At 48.0% G+C, this 20,310-nt stretch overlaps 7 protein-coding genes across 7 annotated transcripts; 4 read left to right on the top strand and 3 right to left on the bottom strand.

The window, feature by feature from the left end:
• Nucleotides 1–478: 478 nt before the first annotated feature.
• On the top strand, nt 479–5,347 carry MGYG_01566 (hypothetical protein; the record flags this gene model as incomplete). Its single annotated transcript, XM_003177443.1, has 2 exons — nt 479–3,953; nt 4,014–5,347. 2 exons carry the CDS (start codon nt 479–481, stop codon nt 5,345–5,347), a joined length of 4,809 nt encoding a protein of 1,602 aa, XP_003177491.1.
• Nucleotides 5,348–6,079: 732 nt separating this feature from the next.
• On the bottom strand, nt 6,080–8,066 carry MGYG_01567 (ATP-dependent RNA helicase mss116; the record flags this gene model as incomplete). Its single annotated transcript, XM_003177444.1, has 2 exons — nt 6,080–7,643; nt 7,711–8,066. 2 exons carry the CDS (start codon nt 8,064–8,066, stop codon nt 6,080–6,082), a joined length of 1,920 nt encoding a protein of 639 aa, XP_003177492.1.
• Nucleotides 8,067–8,506: 440 nt separating this feature from the next.
• Nucleotides 8,507–9,487, bottom strand: MGYG_01568 (meiotically up-regulated 14 protein; the record flags this gene model as incomplete). Its single annotated transcript, XM_003177445.1, has 2 exons — nt 8,507–8,863; nt 8,945–9,487. The coding sequence occupies 2 exons, from the start codon at nt 9,485–9,487 to the stop codon at nt 8,507–8,509; spliced, it is 900 nt and encodes a 299-aa protein (XP_003177493.1).
• Nucleotides 9,488–10,361: 874 nt separating this feature from the next.
• Nucleotides 10,362–10,939, bottom strand: MGYG_01569 (DUF614 domain-containing protein; the record flags this gene model as incomplete). The annotated part of the gene is made up of 3 exons (XM_003177446.1): nt 10,362–10,586; nt 10,650–10,747; nt 10,810–10,939. The coding sequence occupies 3 exons, from the start codon at nt 10,937–10,939 to the stop codon at nt 10,362–10,364; spliced, it is 453 nt and encodes a 150-aa protein (XP_003177494.1).
• A 1,589-nt stretch (nt 10,940–12,528) lies between these two features.
• On the top strand, nt 12,529–13,754 carry MGYG_01570 (hypothetical protein; the record flags this gene model as incomplete). Its single annotated transcript, XM_003177447.1, has 3 exons — nt 12,529–13,128; nt 13,205–13,604; nt 13,663–13,754. The coding sequence occupies 3 exons, from the start codon at nt 12,529–12,531 to the stop codon at nt 13,752–13,754; spliced, it is 1,092 nt and encodes a 363-aa protein (XP_003177495.1).
• A 312-nt stretch (nt 13,755–14,066) lies between these two features.
• Nucleotides 14,067–16,861, top strand: MGYG_01571 (tRNA (cytosine-5-)-methyltransferase NCL1; the record flags this gene model as incomplete). Its single annotated transcript, XM_003177448.1, has 4 exons — nt 14,067–14,093; nt 14,160–14,344; nt 14,406–16,466; nt 16,534–16,861. 4 exons carry the CDS (start codon nt 14,067–14,069, stop codon nt 16,859–16,861), a joined length of 2,601 nt encoding a protein of 866 aa, XP_003177496.1.
• An 872-nt stretch (nt 16,862–17,733) lies between these two features.
• On the top strand, nt 17,734–19,677 carry MGYG_01572 (methionyl-tRNA synthetase; the record flags this gene model as incomplete). The annotated part of the gene is made up of 3 exons (XM_003177449.1): nt 17,734–17,923; nt 17,989–18,743; nt 18,793–19,677. The coding sequence occupies 3 exons, from the start codon at nt 17,734–17,736 to the stop codon at nt 19,675–19,677; spliced, it is 1,830 nt and encodes a 609-aa protein (XP_003177497.1).
• Between the last annotated feature and the right edge of the window lie 633 nt (nt 19,678–20,310).

Below are 20,310 nucleotides of genomic sequence, written 5' to 3' on the forward strand. Positions count from 1 at the left end.
TCTATAACCGGTTATTTGTCTGTTTCATGTCCCCAGCCATGCATAACTCGACCATCGAGCATCTTACGCTTCGCTGCCAAACACCCTTTGGCGCCGCTTCTATTCATAGCATTCACCCGGCGCTTAGAGCTATTGAAGCTGCTGGCCATTCACCAGCCTATTCTCCAGTCTGCGAGCACTTCTTTTATTGCGGATCTTGCCGTCATGGCCGTCCTGCTTGTGTCCTCCAGCTTCTTCAGCTTCTTCTTCTTCTTCTTCTTCTTCAGCGTCTCGCAGAGCTGGTCTCTTCAACTCCTCCTTCTCTTACACAGACACCCCCTAATACCATAGCTAATACCATAATATTCCACCCTAATCTACTAATACTACTACTACTCAGCTCAATCATCTAAGGAGGTATATCATCTATCCATGCGCCGTCTACCTTGAAGTCGAGTTAACTGACCTGCTGCTAGATCACCAAAGGCACCACCCAGAGATGGAGATCTCCAACGACAGCGGCATGCATTCACGGATGCGGCTGGAGCAGCTGGCTGCTGATATGGGCGTCTACATGAACATGAAGTTCCCTCGCATCTCTCGCAAAGACACATCGTCGTCCTTCAGCCAGCAGGACAAGGACGCTGCGGAAGCGCTGGCGAAGCAGAAGCGGCTGGAGGCCTTCTCAGCCAAATCCCATGTCTTCAGACGGACCCCGAGCAAACGCAGCTTCAAGCGAGAGGAACTGTACTCGGCCATAGACACGGCCATTAGAGATGATGCCTCGCTGGGCATGCTGGAGTACCTGCTTACCCAGCTCAAGGAGACCAAGTCGAAGAAGACCTTCTTCAGGACCCAGGAGAAGAACCCCATGGCCCTCGACATGACCGACCTGCTGAGGCTCGCGACAGAGAAGAGAAACTCAAGCTTCCTGGAGATCCTGTCTCCTCACGTTGATCAATGGGGGCTTGATTCTGCTCTCGGCCTCGCAGTCGCCAGCATGGATCTACATTGCATCAAGGCGCTGCTGCAGAATGGAGCCGACCCCAACTCCTGCCACCAGCAGTTCGTCACAGCTGTCGGCAACGGGCATGTTGCCGTTGTGGAGATGCTGGCTGGAACAGAAAAGAAACTTAGCAGCTCTTGTTTGGACGAAGCTCTTCCGGTGGCCGTTTCCATAGGATCTATGAGACTGGTTATGTGTCTGCTGCACAACGGAGCAAACGCAGATACAGATCAGATACTGGAAACAGCCGTACGGGCTGGCAGACTTGACATTTCTGCTGCCCTTGTCCTCGCCAGTCGACCTCCTTCTCGAGCCTCGCTTGACCGCGCAGCAGGCGTTGCGTACCATTCGAAAAATCTCAGCTCCGAAGAACAGGATACCGTGTTGCAGTTACTCCTTTGCGCCGGCGCAAATGGAGACTGCGTTGCAAGAGCTCTGGTGAGCGCCGTTGCGGCCAACGATAAAAAATCTGTCTCTCTCATTGTCTCTTACAATGGAAACATCACATACAACTCCTGCGAAGCCATTATTGCCGCCATCAAGGGAGGAAATCTACACCTGCTTGATATCCTGTTCAAGGGCGCCATTGACCCTGAATCTGCCTCTACAGCACTATCTCGAGTTCCTGAAGTAGAATCAAACCTATCCCCTGTTAAAAAGCTCTCCATCATCGCTCACTTTGTGAAATGTGGTGCTTATGGAAGCCCACTACATCAATGCCTTGTGGATGCCGTGCTTAAGAACGAACGAAGCTTGGTGGATCTGTTGGTTCGGTCCGATGCGTCTGTTGACTACAATGAAGGCCATGCTCTACGGCTAGCCATTTCAGCCGGAGCACTCCCTACTTTCAGAAAACTGATGGAGGGAAGACCCTCTCAGGCAACACTCGGCCATTGTATCGGCTTGTTGCCCTCCTTACAGCCACGGCTACAGTACACCGTTGCCCAGGATCTTCTCGCAGCTGGCGCAAAGGGAGATGCAGTCAACAAAACACTTGTTGGCGCTGTGATGGGCGAATTCCCCGCTGAGAGAGAGCAGCTTATTGAACTGTTTGTAGCCCATGGCGCAGACGTTGATGCTCAGAACGGGAATTGCCTCGTACAAGCCGTGAAGATAGGAGACGTTGTTGTACTAAAGCTGTTGCTGCAAGGGAGACCTTCCTCCTCTTCCCTATCACGAGCCGTTGTTCCAGCAGTCTCTTTACGAGACCGAGTACTACGTTTCTCCATCTTGGACCTACTGCTTGGCTCCAGGGAAGCCAGTGGACCACAAATCAACCAGGAGTTGGTTACATTGCTCAAGGAGAACCCTCTCGATATCGTTGCCGTCAACTTATTTCTCGAAAAGGGTAAAGCCGATATCAACTCTAATAATGGAGAACCTCTCAAACAAGCATGCCGAATGAATGACCCCGAATTGCTTAAAATTCTTTTACAACACCAGCCTTCTGTCGATGCGCTTAATGCAGCCCTCTCCATTGCATTGGCGTCGCAAGACACCTCAGCTCGGTACAAGATGTGCCAAAGACTTCTGGTTGCTGGTGCCAACGGAGAAGCTCTGGATGCTGGCCTGGTAACTGCCCAGCAGAGCGCACCTGCTGATCCTCGTCTTATTGAGCTATTACTGTCATTTGGTGCAGACGTCAATTATAATGGAGGAGCAGTTATTCAGAGAGCAATCGATACCTCTGATGAAAGACAGTTGGCGTTGCTGGTATCCAGATTCCCAACAACCTTGACACTCACCCTTGGCTTAGAGCGGCTGCTGAAAATCGATACCAAAAAGAGGAATGAGATAGCCAAGATTCTCCTGGATGCCGCTCAGAACCGCATCCCAGAAATTCTTGACAGCTTACTCGCAGAAGCTGTCCTTTTGGATAAAGGAGACATAGCCTTCTTGAAAATGCTAATTCAATATGGCGCTTCTGTAAATTACCAGCAAGGAGCCGCCATTATCAACTCTATCAAGGGACGACGATTTGACGTCTTCAAACTGCTATTGGACCAACAAGCTAGCCAGGGAGCTTTGGAAGAAGCATTCAAAGCATGCTGGGCTTTGAAAGGTGCAGATCGCCTGTCATATATTTCACGGGTACTCAAGGGTGGCTACAAGGGTGATCTGATGGATTCAGCTCTTCTTGAAGCTGTCCAGGAGACACCATGCAGCCATGAAGTAGTCAAGCTACTGCTCAAGCACGGAGCATCTGTGCATTATAACCGAAGCCAGAGCCTGGTTCATACCGCCATGGCCAAAGATACCCTTACTTTGGGCCTTCTCTTGGAAGCCGTTTCGGACAGAGCAGGTGTCACATACGCCTTTGGCAAGCTGATATCCACCGACACTAGCAACTGGATAACCAAAGAAGGATACTCCACCGTGGAATTTCTCCTTCAGAATGGAGCTTCAGGAGAAGTTTTGAGCCTTGCCTTGGTTGCTGCTATCGAAACCTCCGACACCAACCCAAGATCCCCCAGCTTTGTGGAGCTATTCCTTCAGCACAATGCCAATGTGGATTACCAGGGTGGACGTGCAATTACGGCCTCCATTGCTATCGGAAAGCCTCATTTAACTAAGGCAATCTTGAAATCGAGCACCTCCAACCAGAACATTAGGGCCGGCTTTCTATGTATATTCAGCTCTGAATTGACCGAGGATGTCGCCATTGAACTATTCGATATTTTCACCCAGATGGACCTGGACATTCAAGCGCTAAATGGCAATATATGGTCCCGGAGCGTTGAACATGAGGTTCCCGAGCCTATTACATTCCAATGTTTGAGAAAATGGCCTCGGGGTTACAAGATGCTCAGCCGCCTACTAGAAGCTGGAATCCATGTAGACACACCAATATCCTATGTGATTGATGAGGAACACGGCTTCGAGCAGGTTTCCCTCTTGTTATGGGCACTCCTACAGCCACAACAGCTAATCAGCCCATACGTATTTGAATGTCTTTTAAAGAATGGAGGTAAGTTCCCACTGTATTCTAAAGTTTGCTGAAGTTATACTAACGAGGTATCTCTACCAGCCGACCCTAATTTTCAAGCTACAAGCTCCATGATGACTCCATTGCTAGTTGCGTCAGTCGACAGATCTCCAGATATTATCCGGAAACTCATTCAGCACGGCGCAGTCGTTTCAGTAATGGATAAACATGGTGTAACGCCTCTTCTCAATGCCAGTAAACGCGGCCAGCTGACTACTATGCGTTGTCTTATCGATGCAGGCGCTATGGTTGATGACGGTAGCCTTCATGAAGCTTCAAGAGAATTACAGTCCAGTGCCGTTCAGCTTCTTTTGGACCACGGACACAATCCGAACTTCCCATCTATGCTTCACGATGGACGCTGTGCTCTTGCTGAATTATGTTTTAAGACGGAGTCGCCTGGAACATCACTGGTCAAGACTCGACAGACAATTGACGCCCTTATATCAGGAAAAGCTGACTTGACCATCCATAGTCAAGGGAAGCCACTCATCTATCATGCACTTGATAATCCTACATCATGCATAAGCACGACTACTGCATTACTTGCAAGCAAAATGTGGCGGTTGATCAACAATGATTTCAATCATTACACATGCGACGGATACGTTTACTCGCCATCTACCTACGTTTCTAGGAGTCTGGCACAAAGTCCATCAGAGTATGCTCCTGAACTGCTTCGAATTCTCAAAGCCAACGGCTGTAAAGACGTTTTCTACAAGTGTGAAGGATCTCAGCCGCCTGATATGGTCGGTGCGCCTCCTGAAGTCATCGCGGAAGAGAAAAGACGCAAAAACCGCCTACAGCGTATGCAAGAACAAGAAGAGGATCATCAGATATCCCTCCAGCGTGAACGTGATGCTGCCGACCAACAGCATCAAATAATGGCTCGTACCCATCAACTTCGCACTCTACATGATCGCGAGACTGCAGATGAACGAGATGCAGCAGCTGAGAGATCTAACAGACTCCAACTTCGCCTAGAAGCAGAAACAGCTGCTCAACGCCAGCGATTTGCAGTCCAGCAACAGCAGGCAGATCAGGAGCAGTTGCGTATGATGAACCAACTTCGTCTAGAAGCTGCAGAAAGGCAAGGGAGACTCCAGATTGAAAACGACAAGATTATGGCCAATACCCAACATAACCTCCTGGAGGCTAAGATGGCCGTCGAGTCGAGGAGAATCAAAGAGTTAGAGGCGGCCAATGAAAGACAGTACCATAGGGATTCGGACTTGCTTTCACGTCAGGAGCGGATACTTGCTGATCGAAAGGCCTTCATGGTGGCCTCTCCAGGTGCTTCAGGGGAAGATGGATCTGGTTTGTCAATGCCAGAGCCTCAACGACAGTTAACTTACACAGGTTCGGAGCTAGATTGATTCGATCACTGATGGGCTATTTTACCTAATTACAAATTTGAATGTGCATCATTTCAATGACCTTTGATGTTTTTATTGCTAGAATTTTGTTTCGGAGTTTACCATTTGGTTGCATTGAGATAGCTGTAGTCCTTTAAATGAAAATATACCAAATTGAGGAGTTTTTTTGTAATTTTGATTGAATTATTAGTAGAGGTATCTCATGGAGTGGAATATTTTGTCTGAGCCTTCATCCCGTCTATTATACATAAAGCCGTGCAAGTAATGATAAAGAAACAAAAAAAAGTAGAGAATACATAGTAGAATGAAATATCAGCCCAGCTCAAACAAATAAACGCAGCCTCAACCAGAGTGATAGACACAAAAATATTAACAGGTATATATCAGAAGGGGTTGTAGAAATACATCCAGAAGAAAAGAGAAGTAGAGTTAAAGTAAGCCTCGCGTTCGTGTCTGGAAATGAGCGCCAACTCCGTCATAGCAAGAGACACCCTGGAACACCGTTTTGTTGCAGTAAAAGCGCAGAGAAATAGAGAGACAACCTCAACGCCTATAACTTCTTATCCATATATATGCCCAGGTGTCGAGGGGAACGGTGGGATATTGCAATTCATAGTCGAAAAACGACTTTCGATGGCTCTAACAAGCCCTTTGGAAGGTAGCAAAGGCTGCGAGAGGAAATTTTTTGGCTTAGGGGTAATCTATTCCCGACGTAGGTCACGCAGGGGTCGATTACTCCCAGAGACTATTACGGCGTCTGTCCCCCTGATATCCACGGCGGTCAGAGCCTCTGTTTCGACCGTAATCTCGACCAAAGTCGGACGATCCACCCCTGGATCCTCCACGGCCGCCATAGGATGATCCGCCTCTTCGGTCAGAATATCCGCCATAGCCGCCGCCACCACCTCTCTGGCTACGGTTATACCGGCCCCCAGAACGAGAAGGCGATGGCTCTGGCAAGTACGGTGGTTCGGGATAGCCCCAGATGGAGGTAGCAAGTTGGTGAAGGAGGCGGCGGGATTCCCTCTTGTCGTACCTCGACATCTGGTTGTTCATGGCGCGGTATGCCTTCTGCTTGTCGTCGTCGAATATTCGGCTAAACTGCTTTGAAAGTGTGTCGTATACCGAAGCAATCGATTCGCTGAACTGTGCTGGGTTTGTCAAGTCTACACTTGCGGACTCTATGGACGTGTCCTCCTTGATAGGAAGGCTTCTGAGCTTCTCTCCAAATGCATCAAATTCAATGTCAGGGAACAGAATCCAGCCCTCTCCGGTTTTATCGGCTCGTGCAGTACGTCCAAGACGGTGGATATATGTATCCGTATCGTTAGGGACACCCATTTGAATCACATGGGAGACATTTGGGAAATCCATGCCACGAGCCGTGACATCAGACGAGAAGAGAATTCCAGTAGTAGCACGGCGGAAAGAGTCAGAGTTGAATGTTCTCTGTGCCTGGGTTAGGCGAGAGTGCATCTCGATGGTCTGAATACGAGGAGCTCGACCGGTGTAAAAGCTCTCCAAGTCCCTGCACAAGGCAGTAAAGGCACGACGAGCAACGCTCACTTCCGCAGTAGATCCATAGTACACTACGGCTTTGAAAGGCATTGCGGTATCCGGATTGGCAGCATGGGCCTGGACAGCTCGTTTAGCAATCTCAAAGAGGGCAGGAAGCTGGTTCTCAAATCCTCTGAGGAAGACGGCCCTCTGGGGGACTCTCAAATGTGTTGGTGTCTCGTCACCAACTGTGTTGACGAATGTGAAATCAGGCTTGAGCATGCTTCTAGCAAGGCCCTTCACTGAGTTTGGGATGGTGGCAGAGAACATCAGAGTTTGTCGGTCAACCTGTGAACGGCTTGGGAAGAAGGACTGGATACGTTCAATATCAGGTGCGAATCCAATATCGAGAAGTCGATCGGCTTCGTCAAGGACAAAAGCTTGCAGCTTTGGGGCAGCAACTCCGCTAGCAGGATCAGAGAAGAGATCCATCAGACGACCAGGAGTTCCAACCAGGATATGGCAACCTTCTCTTTGAAGTCTCATCAACCCTTCTCTTTTCCGCGTTCCTCCCACCGCAGTTTGTACTTTGAGACCTGAGCCACGGGTGATCTTTTGCGCCTCAACGGCAATCTGTTCTGCCAATTCACGAGTCGGAGAAATCACTACTGCCCGAATATCTTGTGGTGACGTAAAACTTCTTCGCAGGTTGCCGATAGTAGGGTCTTGAAGAATCCTGTGAATAACTGGGAGAAGGAAGGCAACGGTTTTGCCAGTTCCAGTCTTTGCTTGCGCGATCCTAAGGCAGAGGAGTCAGCAGTGTTTCATTATGAGTGGTGGGAAACCAAGGTTTGAAAGGGCCTTACATGTCAGTTCCCTGAATGCTCTCGTTGATAGTTTGGGCTTGAACATCAGTCATGGTCTTCAATCCCATTCCCTTTGTGATAGCATTAATCAATCGCTGGTCTACCACGCCCTTCTCTCCCAGCTCTGCAAATTCTGTGATCAGTGCTTCCTCTCCAGCATCTTCAACTTCGATCCCAGCGTTCGCAGTGCCAGCTGGAACGCGGAACTGAGGTGTAACATGAAAGTCTCTCGAGGTCAATAGGGGCGCAATTGGAAGCCTCCTAAGGGAATGTTTGGCCAGGGTCGAAGTAACTGGCAGTCGTATAGCGCATCGCTGGAAGTTGCGCGAGAGCAGATGTCCGAACCGGACAGACATACTGCTGGATGGTTGATAAAGACCTCGAAGATTTGGTAGTAGAATTGTACGATGAAACGTAGAACAAGCAGATTCAAAATCCTACAGACACTATTCTTATCAAGCTAATCAAGAGAAAAATGAATGAATTATTTGATCGACGTTGGATTTGATATCGAAAGAAATTTCAATTTACGTCGTTTTCTACTTTTTATTTTTATTCCCATTGAAATTTTTCTAGAGCCAGTCACGTGAGATCCGCGATAAGCGCGATAAGGAGGCGATAAGCCAGATAAAGAGGACGAAAGGAAAGAAGAAAAGAAGACCGTGACATAGATAAAGATGATTGCTATAGATAATGACGAATGATCTTGGGGAGCACGTTCTGGGAGATGGCAGGCTATATGTGGGATTACGCTGGCAGAGCGTTGCTAGTTTGTTACTGCTAAGGTAAACTCTAGTTACTGCAAATGAGCGCCGTCCATCTCTCTCTCGACCACCTCATACAACTGGAGACCGTTGAAATATCCAGCAAACGGCGTACCAATCGTCTTGAAGGTGTACAGGGCGTCTTCTTCCGGGATCTTGACAGTTTCAATGCCTCGCCCCTTGGCTGCTGCATCGGCTAACAACTGGCTGTAACAGCACTTCTCTAGCGCATAGAACCAGAAAACAGTCTCCTCAATAGTTCTACCCACAGTCAGGAGACCGTGGTTTTGCAAAATTGCCGCCTTTTTATTCCCGAGAGCTTTGGCAATGTTTAGCCCTTCTTCTTTGCCTAGAACAATGCCTTTGAACTGGGCATATAGGGCATGGTCCTGTTGGTAGCTGATTAGCGACCATGACATAACTAAATAGTTACTCGGGACAGGCACGAAACGCCTTCTTGAATTCCATACCTTGTAGAAAGCGCAGGAGTCTTGAGTCGTAATGTCCAGCTCGATCCCGAGGGTTGAAAATGTGCGGCCGTAGATGCTGTGACTGTGAGCTGCACACTGGACGTCCGGTCTGGCTGCGTGGACGGCTGCGTGAATCATGTACGCAGCAGTATTCAGGCGGCGGATCTCTCCTCCCGCAATGACGGTGCCTTCATGGTCGACCTGGATGAGATCCGATACCCGGATGTGAGCAAATGGTACGCCAAACGGGTTGACCCAGAACGTCGTAGGGTCAACTGGATCTCGCAGCGTGATGTGTCCCGCCACACCCTCTTCGTAGCCGTATTTGGCAAAGATGCGGAACGCGAGTGCAAGCCTTCCCTTGAGGTATTCTCGCTCCTGGACTTTGTCTTCGAAGACGGGAGGCTTGGGGAAAGAAGCGCGGAGCTTTGCCACCTCTGGAGCCTCATCCTTCGCTGCGTCGTCGCTTGGGGCGCTGCGCAGCGACATGGTAGCATCGCCCGTAGATGGTGCCGAAGTTGCAGTTATAGTTGGAGGTGCCATGGCATATGTTGGTTTATTTTGTAAAGATAGCCGTGTAGTTTTTATTGAAAGAGCGGACCCCGTTGGAGGATATCAAAGACGCTGTCCAGTTCGACGACAAGGTATAACAGGTAGCTAGTTAGTGAGTACGAGCTGCCTAATATACTATTTATCTAATTGATTAATTAACCATTGAGGGGTATCCATGGAGTCGCTGGCCTATCAACTGAGAGCCGATTACGTCGTAGATGCATGTGCATTAACTATGGGACAACCCTGGTGATAACTAAGGCATCGGTGATAATAAGTACACGGAGTGTATAAAAACGGTGCTATGCCAATGACCGTGGACTTTCAGCCTTGAAGATGGTCATTATAAGTTACAGCTATATGCACGTAAATTCCATGGACCTTCTCGAACGCGGTTATACGGCTCTGTACGCCCCCAAGACAAACTAATAATGATGGTAAGGCTTCGGTGTAGAGCTGCTGTTAGTATATAAACCCACACACCAACGACTTCGGAAGACATCCATTTATGAAGGGGGTAATTAACTGCATGCTGATGATTTCAATAACCTAATATTGGTGTTCAGTAGAGAGAGGAGTCTGCTACTCTTTATGCGGGCGAGGACGAGAAAAAAGAAGAGGTTACAATAGAAAATAGACCTACATCCTCAAGACGAATATAATACATAATGCGCTAGGTTGATGCATAAAAAATAGGGTATTGAATTAGAATAGTTGGGTACATCCTTTTAAACGGTGTAGAAGAGCAAATCAAGTTAATGTATAGAGCAGGAGAGAATCATCCAAAGTCCAGGCCCATCTATGTATTCGTAGAGTAGACTCTTTCAAGAAGAGTGGTAGGCCTTCGTAAGCTTTTTTCATTCGATTAAGGGTAGGACATTGGAGAAGTTCGCTGATAGCCAGCTGCTTCGGTACGACGGGTGATCTCCTTATCCTCTTGGACGAGCAGGCAGCAAGGAAGACAGCAGGAGCCGGCGATGTCAAGAACTTCGTTGCCTTCAATACCATACTGCTTTCGAGTTTCGATACGCTTGAGGCCCTGGAGGATACCAAAGCATCCGCAGTAGGCAAGGCAAAGCCAAAGACAGCACTAGATCCTAGAAGTCAGCATCGTTCGCCTTCAAAACAAAAAGAAGAGGTCATTATAACTTACATCGCCGTTGAAGTAGCTGAAATCAGACATAGCCGGATCACGTCGTCGATGCTGGTTACGACCAAACATAAAGCATGGGCAGCACCATGAGCAAAGCACTGTTGGACCCAAATTAATAAAACTGCCATCACCAACCTGCTTGTTTGCATCTTCATCTTACTAGTATCAACCGGATCCCAGAACTCGTAGAAGGGGGAGCCCCATTTGTTCGTTGGCACAGCGGAAGTCGAGTCCGCCGCGAATCCGGATTTCATGTTGGGATCGGTGTTGTGCTGAGTGTTGGGGTCCATTTTTGGATATTAGGGAGGTTAGGATGGGTACAGAAAGAATTATAAGGGGTATAGTGCAATGTCAAGACTAAAATAACTAAAGATAGGACAGTAAACAGGAAAACGTAGTAAGGAACGACGGTGAGCTCGAGAATGAATGGGTTATTTGGTTAACGGAAGAAAATGTCCAGGAGCTTGATAGGGGGATAAAAAAAATGTGGCCAGAGGGCCAGGTAAATATACATTTCGGTCAGCCGTCCAACACGATAGTAGACGTGGTAATGGTGGAGACGCCAACACAGCCTGCACAGCTTCGTCTGCTGTCTGACAAACAAGTTCAATGGATGCCAGGTGTTGGTGGCTTCATTGGACAGCCCCCTTTGAGAAAAGCGGGCGATCTTCATGTGCGAAGCTGACTTCCTCCAACCAAAGAGTGTGATATTCAGCCTCTTTGTCGTATTTTTGGATTGACTTCTCCGTCGACCATAAGAGCTGGTTTCACTCATTGTCCCTTGCAGCATGAGGCTGAGATGACAAGGTCAAACTCGGTCTCAGTAAAAAGTGGAGGATGGTTGCCCAACCTAGTTTCTGTTTGGGGGAGTTTCGGCCAGCAGTAGCTATCCATCCTGCCTGATATGCACCATATATCTATCTCCAAAGAGCCCACTGGTTGTTTTCTTAAGATAATGAAAAGATCATCTTGATCATCTGCCATCTTTCTGACTAAGGGTTCATCTGCCCCTTTCTCAGCAAGAGTTGTGCATGCTGAGGTCAGTTCTTGCTAACGCCGCCGATCCGTTTCTCAGGGGCTTGCTAGCTTGCGGCTCTTCATCTTCCACGGAGTACCTGTCCCGCTGTCATGACTCCACTTAACAGGCAGCAGGGCGGAATAGCTATTACCAATTGCCTGAAGTAGACAGAGAAGCACTAATCAAGGGAGTAGAAACCCGGCCAGTTGCTATTCTTGTTCCTTGGTGGTGGGACTGCTTTTCGCTTCCTTTCCCGCAGCTTCATGGATGAAGAAACATCTCAAGAGTGATATGCACAGACTGGCCGTATTCAAGAGAGCTAATATCCATGCTTACGAGGTCCGAAACGATCCCGCGAAGTACAGAGTACGAGCTAGCGCAGCCTCTATCCCTCGCTTGTCCATATTTTCTGTCTTGTCTTCTTCTTGTTGCAGATAAAAAAAGAAAAGGAGCCGCAGCCGCCTTATGTAATACGGGAACACTTTCCAGTGATATCATTGGTTGAGTTTCACGTGATCCAGAGTTCATTTTTAACGGCGAAAATAAAAATAAAGAAAAATAAATAAAAAAAAACAATAAAGTGGAAGAAATGCAAGTTTGTATATACAAATTAGCCAAAGTTGCCCAGTTGATGCTACAATAAATGACGGATATGTCCAGCTTTCTTTCTTTCTTTTAGTTCTACTCCGTGCCCAAGCACAAACTGAAAACTCGTATTCCGGCCTGCTGATTCATTTAGCTCTTAGGCCCCTGTCATAGACGGCAAACGTTTTGAGGACGACATGCCACGACATGAAAGAATATCCAGCTTCTTCAGTCATCATACTGGCAATCTAACATATATACCTGTAGCATATCAAAATGATTGAACCCATCCGATGGCTTCACCCCCTCTTTGATGCGTTATTTGGCTTTGATATCCCCTTTACTTATCGATGGAGGCTTCTTATACTACAACCAATATCTATCTTGACCTGTGGGATGAAATGGCTGCCATGGGTGTTCTCACGGAGATACTTCTCTATTCAAATACCCTTACGCCGTAGGCCGGGTCAATCGGTACGAGCCATTGTGTTTTTGCCCCCAGAAGGGTCGAAGTCGTCCATGGAATCATCCAGAGGGCTGCGGCCACTCCACCTTGACTTCCACGGCGGAGGATTTATTGGTGGCAACCCAGAGCATGATGCGGAATTTTGCAGTGCTCTGTCTGATGAGGTGGGCGCTGTTGTTGTGTCAGCAACTTATCACTTCGCCCCGCGATATACCTTCCCAGTAGCCAACGAAGACGCCCAAGATGTTGCCACTTTTCTCATTGAAAACGCAGAACACCTATGGAAAGCTGATCCACGGGTCCTTACTGTCAGTGGATTTTCCGCCGGTGGGAATCTTGCACTTGGAGTAGCTCAAGGACTAGCTGGCACTGATTATAGTGTCAAAGGCTCTGTCACTTTTTACGCCCCAGTATGTTATTTTTCGTTATTTCTGTATTCTATATATGCATGATTTTGAAGATCAATATGTTCTTATATCCAATCAGGTCGATCTCCGGAAACCGCCAACAGAGAAACCAGCTCCCAATGACAAGCCAGACCCACTGGAAGTCCTGAAGCCACTATTTGATGCATACCCTAGCCGTGCTCGCGCAAAGAACATGGAAAACCCGCTTATGAATCCAATTTTGGCAGACATTACTACTCTACCACCGAAGATGGCATTTGTCGTGCCAAAGATTGACATTCTATATGAGGAGCAAATGTTGATGATTGGGAGGCTTAAAGCAGAGTACGAGCAGCTAAATACTACTACCGGGGCATCTACGACTGGGGCGGATTCAGAATCAATATTAGGACAAAGAACTAACAATATACTGGCTAATACAAACGTCTATCAAATTAGCCATCTTGAGTTCCCGGAGGGATTTCATGGATGGCTTGAAGGTATGGAACTGATTTTTTCTTCTATCCCGACATTAGTAGATACTGACTACTCCTTTAGTACCAGAAGCTGCCATTGGAAATAAGGACAAGAACAAGGCCTTTTCATATGCGTTTGATTTCTTGAAAGGGGTCTACCAAAACCAAGTTTAAGAAACTACCTCGACGAGCGTAAATCTCTACTCAACCCTCTAGTCCGCCTCTTTTGTTGGTTGCCTGTGTATACTACATCTACTCCCATCTTCAATATTCTTTATACATGCTCAATTCACAATGCACTCTCTTAATTTATCACTGTTAGCCGCCATCAAAGTACCTAGGTAACAAAACTTACGTGCAGGCGGCCCGAGAAGCTCCGGCCCCGCCCTTGCAGCTCGAAAGCTTAAACCACCAAAATCGCCTATCAATTTTCCTGCAATGCGCATTTTCAATCTTGTAAAAATATTCAGATTCGCCCAAATCAACATGGGGAAGAAGCGGAATTTTAAGAAGGTAAGCTCATGCTAATGAGTTAATGGCCTGTATCTCTTGCTAACCGGTGTAATTTTCCCTGTCTAGGGCTCCAAAGGAGGTTCCCGCGGCACTCGACCAGCTAACTATTCGTCGACTTTGGTTCGGGAGAATGAAAACTACGAGAAATATTATAATTCGCTTCAGATAGTTCCGGAAGAAGAGAAACAAGCCTTTTGGGATGCTTTACGGCGCGATTTGCCCAACAGCTTCCGCTTCACCGGGTCTAGGAGGTACGAATGTTTACAGCCATAGCCGCCGGGATTGCGCAATCACTAACGCTTATTTCCGCAGCCATGCTCTTGCTTTACAACAACGATTGAAGGACTATTATATCCCCAATATCACATCAATTCGATACGAAGGCGAGCTAGTCGAACCCCCGAAGCCAGTGCCATGGTACCCAGAACAGCTGGCCTGGTCAATGACCACCCCAAAGAGCGTCGTCCGCCGGTTCGCGCCCTTTTCGTCGTTCCAGAAATTTCTTGTTTCAGAAACGGAGGTTGGCAATATCAGTCGGCAGGAAGTTGTGAGCATGATTCCGCCACTTCTACTTGATGTGCGACCTGGTATGGTGGTGCTGGATATGTGCGCTGCGCCAGGGAGCAAGTCCGCACAATTGATGGAGATGATTCATGCCGGTGAGGAAGAGCGGATGGCAAAGATATCGCAAAAACTGGAAACCACGGATGAAACCACAAGACAAAACGGCGTGAAGGTCGCGGATCTCTTGGACGGGGAGCCTGAAGCAGCGGAAACAGAGGCAGCAGAGGATGATGGGAGGTCTACCGGTCTACTCATTGCGAATGATAGTGACTACAAGCGGGCTCACTTGTTGATTCATCAAATGAAGCGGCTAAATTCGCCGAACTTGCTTGTCACAAACCATGATGCAACTGTGTATCCTTCTATTAAACTACCGGCTGTATCTGCAGATGGCCAGCCCGCGAAGAACCGATATCTCAAGTTTGACCGTATCCTAGCAGATGTACCCTGCTCAGGAGATGGAACCACCAGAAAGAACTTCAACCTATGGAAGGATTGGAACCCTGCGAATGGCATTGGACTGTTTGTCACTCAAGCCCGCATCTTGTTCCGCGCCTTACAGATGCTTAAGGTTGGAGGCCGTGTAGTTTACTCTACATGCAGCATGAACCCCATCGAGAACGAAGCTATTATTGCCCATGTCATTGACCGATGTGGTGGGTCTAGCAAGGTTGAGATTGTGAACTGCGAAAAGGAGCTCCCTGAGCTGAAGAGACGGCCGGGTCTGACGACATGGAAAATCATGGATAAGACTGGGCGTATATATGAGAACTGGCCAGAGGCGGAGGAGGAAGTGCGGAAACTCAACCCGGCGGCCAGCCGACTTGTGGAAGGCATGTTCCCGCCGTCTGGAGTTGCGGATGTTGGTGATCTAACGCGATGTATGCGTGTTTACCCTCATATGCAGGACACCGGTGGTTTTTTCATTACTGTTCTTGAAAAGAAGCGAGAGATCAAGGTGAAACCTGATGCTACTAAAGCGGCTACGGCTACGGCTACAGCTACGGGTACTTCCCAGGTTGGTACTCCTGCGGCGGCATCAGACTCAGCCGCGGCAGAGAAAAATGGCGAACACCAGCCATTGGTACCTGCAAACGGCAGTGCTGCTGATGCCGAACAAGATGCAACAGTAGCTACACTGAAAAGAGGTTCCGATGACCTGGAAGAGCCCCAAGCTAAACGGACAAAGGTTACCGAGCCCACCCAGGAGGAAGCAGACAAGGTATCAGACGCCAAACCAGTACAAACGGAGATAAAAGATACGCCTGCAGTTTCGACTGTGGCGGCGCCTAAGCCAAAACGCAAGCAACAGACCTCTTTCGAAGAACCGTTCAAATATCTCGACCCTAACCGCGAGGACCTCGAAGAGATCTTCAAGTACTTTAGACTATCCCCCCAATTCCCCCGTGATCGATTTATGGTCCGCAATGCCGAGGGCCGGCCCGCAAAAACCATATACTACACGACAGTTCTAGCTCGAGATATCCTGACCGAGAATGAAAGCTCAGGAATGAAGTTCGTACACTGCGGTGTTAAAATGTTTGTTAAACAGGACGTGCAGAAGCCCGACGTCTGTCCCTGGAGAATACAGATGGAGGGTTTGCCGGTGATAGAGTCATGGGTGGGCATGGACCGGGTGGTCAAGATGTACACGAAACCCACACTCAGGAAGCTTCTGGTAGAGATGTTCCCCAAGGTAAATGACGGGGGATGGAAAGAGCTGGGTGAGATTGGTGAGAGAGTCAGGGATATGGATATGGGATGCTACATCCTGCGACTAGAAGCAAGTGACAAGGAGGATGGATTCCGGTAAGTACTCAGCATTTCCCCCCTAGGAACATGAGCAGAGGGCATTTATGTTAACATGACACTGTAGAGAACGCATGGTCTTCCCCCTATGGCGAAGCGCCTTCTCGGTGAATCTCATGCTGCCCAAGGAGGAGCGACGTGCTGTACTACTGCGTCTCTTCGACGACGATACACCGCTAGTCAACTCGACGCAAAAACAAGAGGCGGCTGCAGCCAAGGCTAAAGAAGGGATTAATGTCGCCGAGTACGATTCTGAGCCGGAGGTAAATGGTGGGGGGAATGGCGAGGAGAATGGCGAGGCAGAGGCTGATGAGATGGACGCTGATCTGGACGCTGGAATAGAGGCTCCAGCAGATGTAGCTGGTGATGCTGAGGCTGCCCAGCAAGCAGCATAACCGGGAAGTTCCCCAAGAGCACACTCAATGAAAAATAAGGCAAAGGCAATATCTTAGTATCTAGACGAACTATGGCATGCAATACGGAGTAAACTGAGGTGTCATCAAATGTGCTGACATAGGTTGTAGCCGTTGGGCGCAATTTATACCACCTTAGTGAGGTTTTCAACAGAAGGGTCGTTTTATCACGGTTCAAGAATCAGCACGTAACCACCTGGTAGGGTAAGAGATCTAGACGAAGCTGATGGTATAAAAAGTATCCCCTATTGGTGAGTGGGACTCACCAACACCTCCCCATTGGTAGCTGCGTATACCTAAGCCTTGCCGTAGTTGCTTTTTGGCTCACTGGTAGGCTATCGAGGGGGGGTGACCACTCAAAGACTTAATATCAAGAGGAGACACAGAGAAGCCCTCGTTTCCGACGGCGGCAGCGAGGTTCGACATAATCAGCAGAGGAGGAAGCTGAGCAAGGGGCTGTCAAGTGCACTCTACAGCGGGAAGTTCCGTTATTAAGCATGAGGATCGTTTGTCAGGGGCTAAGTCCCACAGGATGCTTAATCGACCCTTAACAAAGGGTAAAATACAACTAGTTAAATAGAAATGAATAAGGTAGAAAGTCTCAAGTTACAAACACAAACCAAACTGGCTCATTTTCCACCAGCTGTTTGTGCGCGCGCCTCCATATGACTCATACCTTGGTTGGGAATAACTAGGTATCTTCTGATGTGAAGAACCAAGTCAGCCCCAAACCACAAACCACCTTGCACCATCACAACTGCCCTCTCCAAAGCCATAGCTGGTCTTTAGTAGGTCACCATATCTATAGCAACACGCACACTCTCTCCAAAAGACTAGGGCCTATCCCCGTAAGTATGGCTGAAGGATTGCATGGCCGTGGCACCGTTCTCCCCGTGCCTGGCAAGCGGAATATACTTATCACCAGTGCTCTACCGTTCGTGAACAATGTCCCACACCTTGGAAATATCATAGGGTCTGTGCTTTCCGGAGATGCCTTCGCAAGGTACTGTAGAGGACGTGGTATCAATACTCTATACGTCGGTGGTAAGCAATCAGTGAAGCTCCCCTGGTCAGGGCAGCAGGCCTAATTATTAACTAACTCCTCCTAGGGACGGATGAGTACGGAACCACAACAGAGGCAAAAGCCTTCGTAGAGAAGTGCACGCCACAAGAGCTCTGCGACAAGTACCATGCGATTCATGCGGAGGTATATGAGTGGTTTAATATCAGCTTCGACATCTTTGGCCGCACTACGACACAACTTCAGACAGACATTACTCAAGACATCTTCTTGAAGCTAGAGAAGAACGGTTTTTTGAAGGAGCGCATGACAACCCAGCTGTACTGTCAGGAGCATCACTCATTCCTTGCAGATCGCTTTGTAGAAGGTGAGTGTCCGGTCTGTGGGTATACGGATGCTCGCGGCGACCAATGCGATCTCTGCGGCCAACTCCTAGAGTCCCTACAGCTCAAACATCCTCGATGCAAAATCGATGGCTCTAAACCGATCACTAAGGATACAAAACACATTTTCTTGGAATTAGATAAGTTGCAATCTAATATCGAAACATTCTTTCGGGACTCCGCTGCAAGCGGTGCATGGTCGAACAATAGCACGGTCATTACTTCAGCTTGGTTGAAAGAAGGATTAAAGCCACGCAGTATAACTAGAGATATTAGATGGGGAACCAGGGTTCCATTGCCGGGATACGAAGAGAAGGTCATATATTCGTGGTTTGACGCCTGCATTGGATACGTATCCATCACTGCTCAGTACACTGACCAGTGGGGAAAGTGGTGGCGAAATCCTGAAGACGTTCAACTATATCAATTCATTGGCAAAGACAATGTTGTCTTCCACTCTGTGATATTCCCTGGCTGTGATATTCCCTGGCTCACAAATTGGCACCGAGGATACCTGGACGAAACTTCATCACCTTTCCACGACGGATTACCTTACTTACGAGGGTGGGAAATTTTCTAAATCCCGCGGCATTGGCGTTTTCGGAGACTCTGCTCAAAAGACTGGGATCTCTGCTGACATCTGGCGCTGCTGCTTGCTTTCCCACCGCCCAGAGGCTGGTGACAGTGAGTTTACTTGGGACGCATTTATTAATTGCAATAACAACTTGCTCCTTAAAAAATTCGGCAACTTTGTCAGCCGTGTTCTGAAATTTGTTAACTCTCGTCACTACAACAATATTGTACCAAACTGGACCGAATACCGTGAAGACTCCTTTGATACTTTTAAAGAAGAGATCAACAAGCTTCTCGCGCAGTACATACAAGAATTCGATGCTGTCAAGATTCGCCCCGCTTGGTCGACAGTTCTCCAGATATCTCAGCTGGGCAACGGCTTTCTACAATCGAATAAACTCGATAATAGTCTTGCCGAAAATGAGCCGTCCAAATGTGCAGCAGTTATTGGCATAGCCGCTAATACAGTCCACCTTCTTGCATCTATCATTGCCCCGTACATGCCGGACACAGCAAAGTCCATCAACTCACAACTTTGTGTGGATCCACTTCCCATCCCAGACCGCTGGAATGCAGATTCTATCAAGCCTGGTCATCAAATTGGCAAGTCTGAGCACTTGTTTAGTCGTATCAAGCCCGAAAAGGCAGACGAATGGCGAAGGAGCTATGGCAGTGACGAGGTGAAAAAGGTCAAGGAGGAGGAAGTTGCAATGAAAGCGAAGAAGAGGGCAGCTATGAAGGCGGGGAAGGCAGGGAATGCAGGGAAGGCAGGAAAAGGAGAGAATGTAGGTAAGGCAGAAGATATGGCGTCAAAAGGTTGAAGCACACTGCGTAGAGCCCCCAAACAAACGTCCCACCATGGAGTTACTATCCGCATATAACTAGACTAGCGCGTTGACATGGTTAGGATTTGAGAAACAACCTCTACATGTAAAACGTGGAATGAGAAAGCGGCCTGCAATTTTGATTTCAAATCTTTGTACCTAGGATTGAGACTCAGGTCCTCACTTCTGTCGACTTCCTATGATTATCAATTCTACTTCTGTGACGTGGGGTAATACCCTCCTTTCTTCAGGCACCCAACACTCCATCATTATCTCATGTTAAAAGTGTCTGAAAACAGCTTGCACCGTACTTGACCTTCTCTACAGGAATTATTACATACTAACATTTAATGTGGATAAATACCAAGTCATTCTTCTGGCATCATTATCGAACGAGTGCGGCATAGTTCAAGAAGTACTTGGCAGTGAGTGACGCAGGAACTGTCAACTTGAAACTTGCTTGGCTGGAAACTAAGCTGGGTATTAGAAATCTTTGAAGTATCGGGATATTAACGTGATGCTAGAGATTGAGCAGGGAATGGGATGCAGAGTCATTATCGAAGAAGATACGAAATGAGGTATTTGGCTGATACTACGTACAGACTAGGGGCCAGGCTGTTGCATTGTGTG

Source organism: Nannizzia gypsea, genomic scaffold (genome assembly GCF_000150975.2).
Source record: "Nannizzia gypsea CBS 118893 supercont1.1 genomic scaffold, whole genome shotgun sequence".
In the NCBI taxonomy this organism is placed as follows: Eukaryota; Fungi; Ascomycota; class Eurotiomycetes; order Onygenales; family Arthrodermataceae; genus Nannizzia; species Nannizzia gypsea.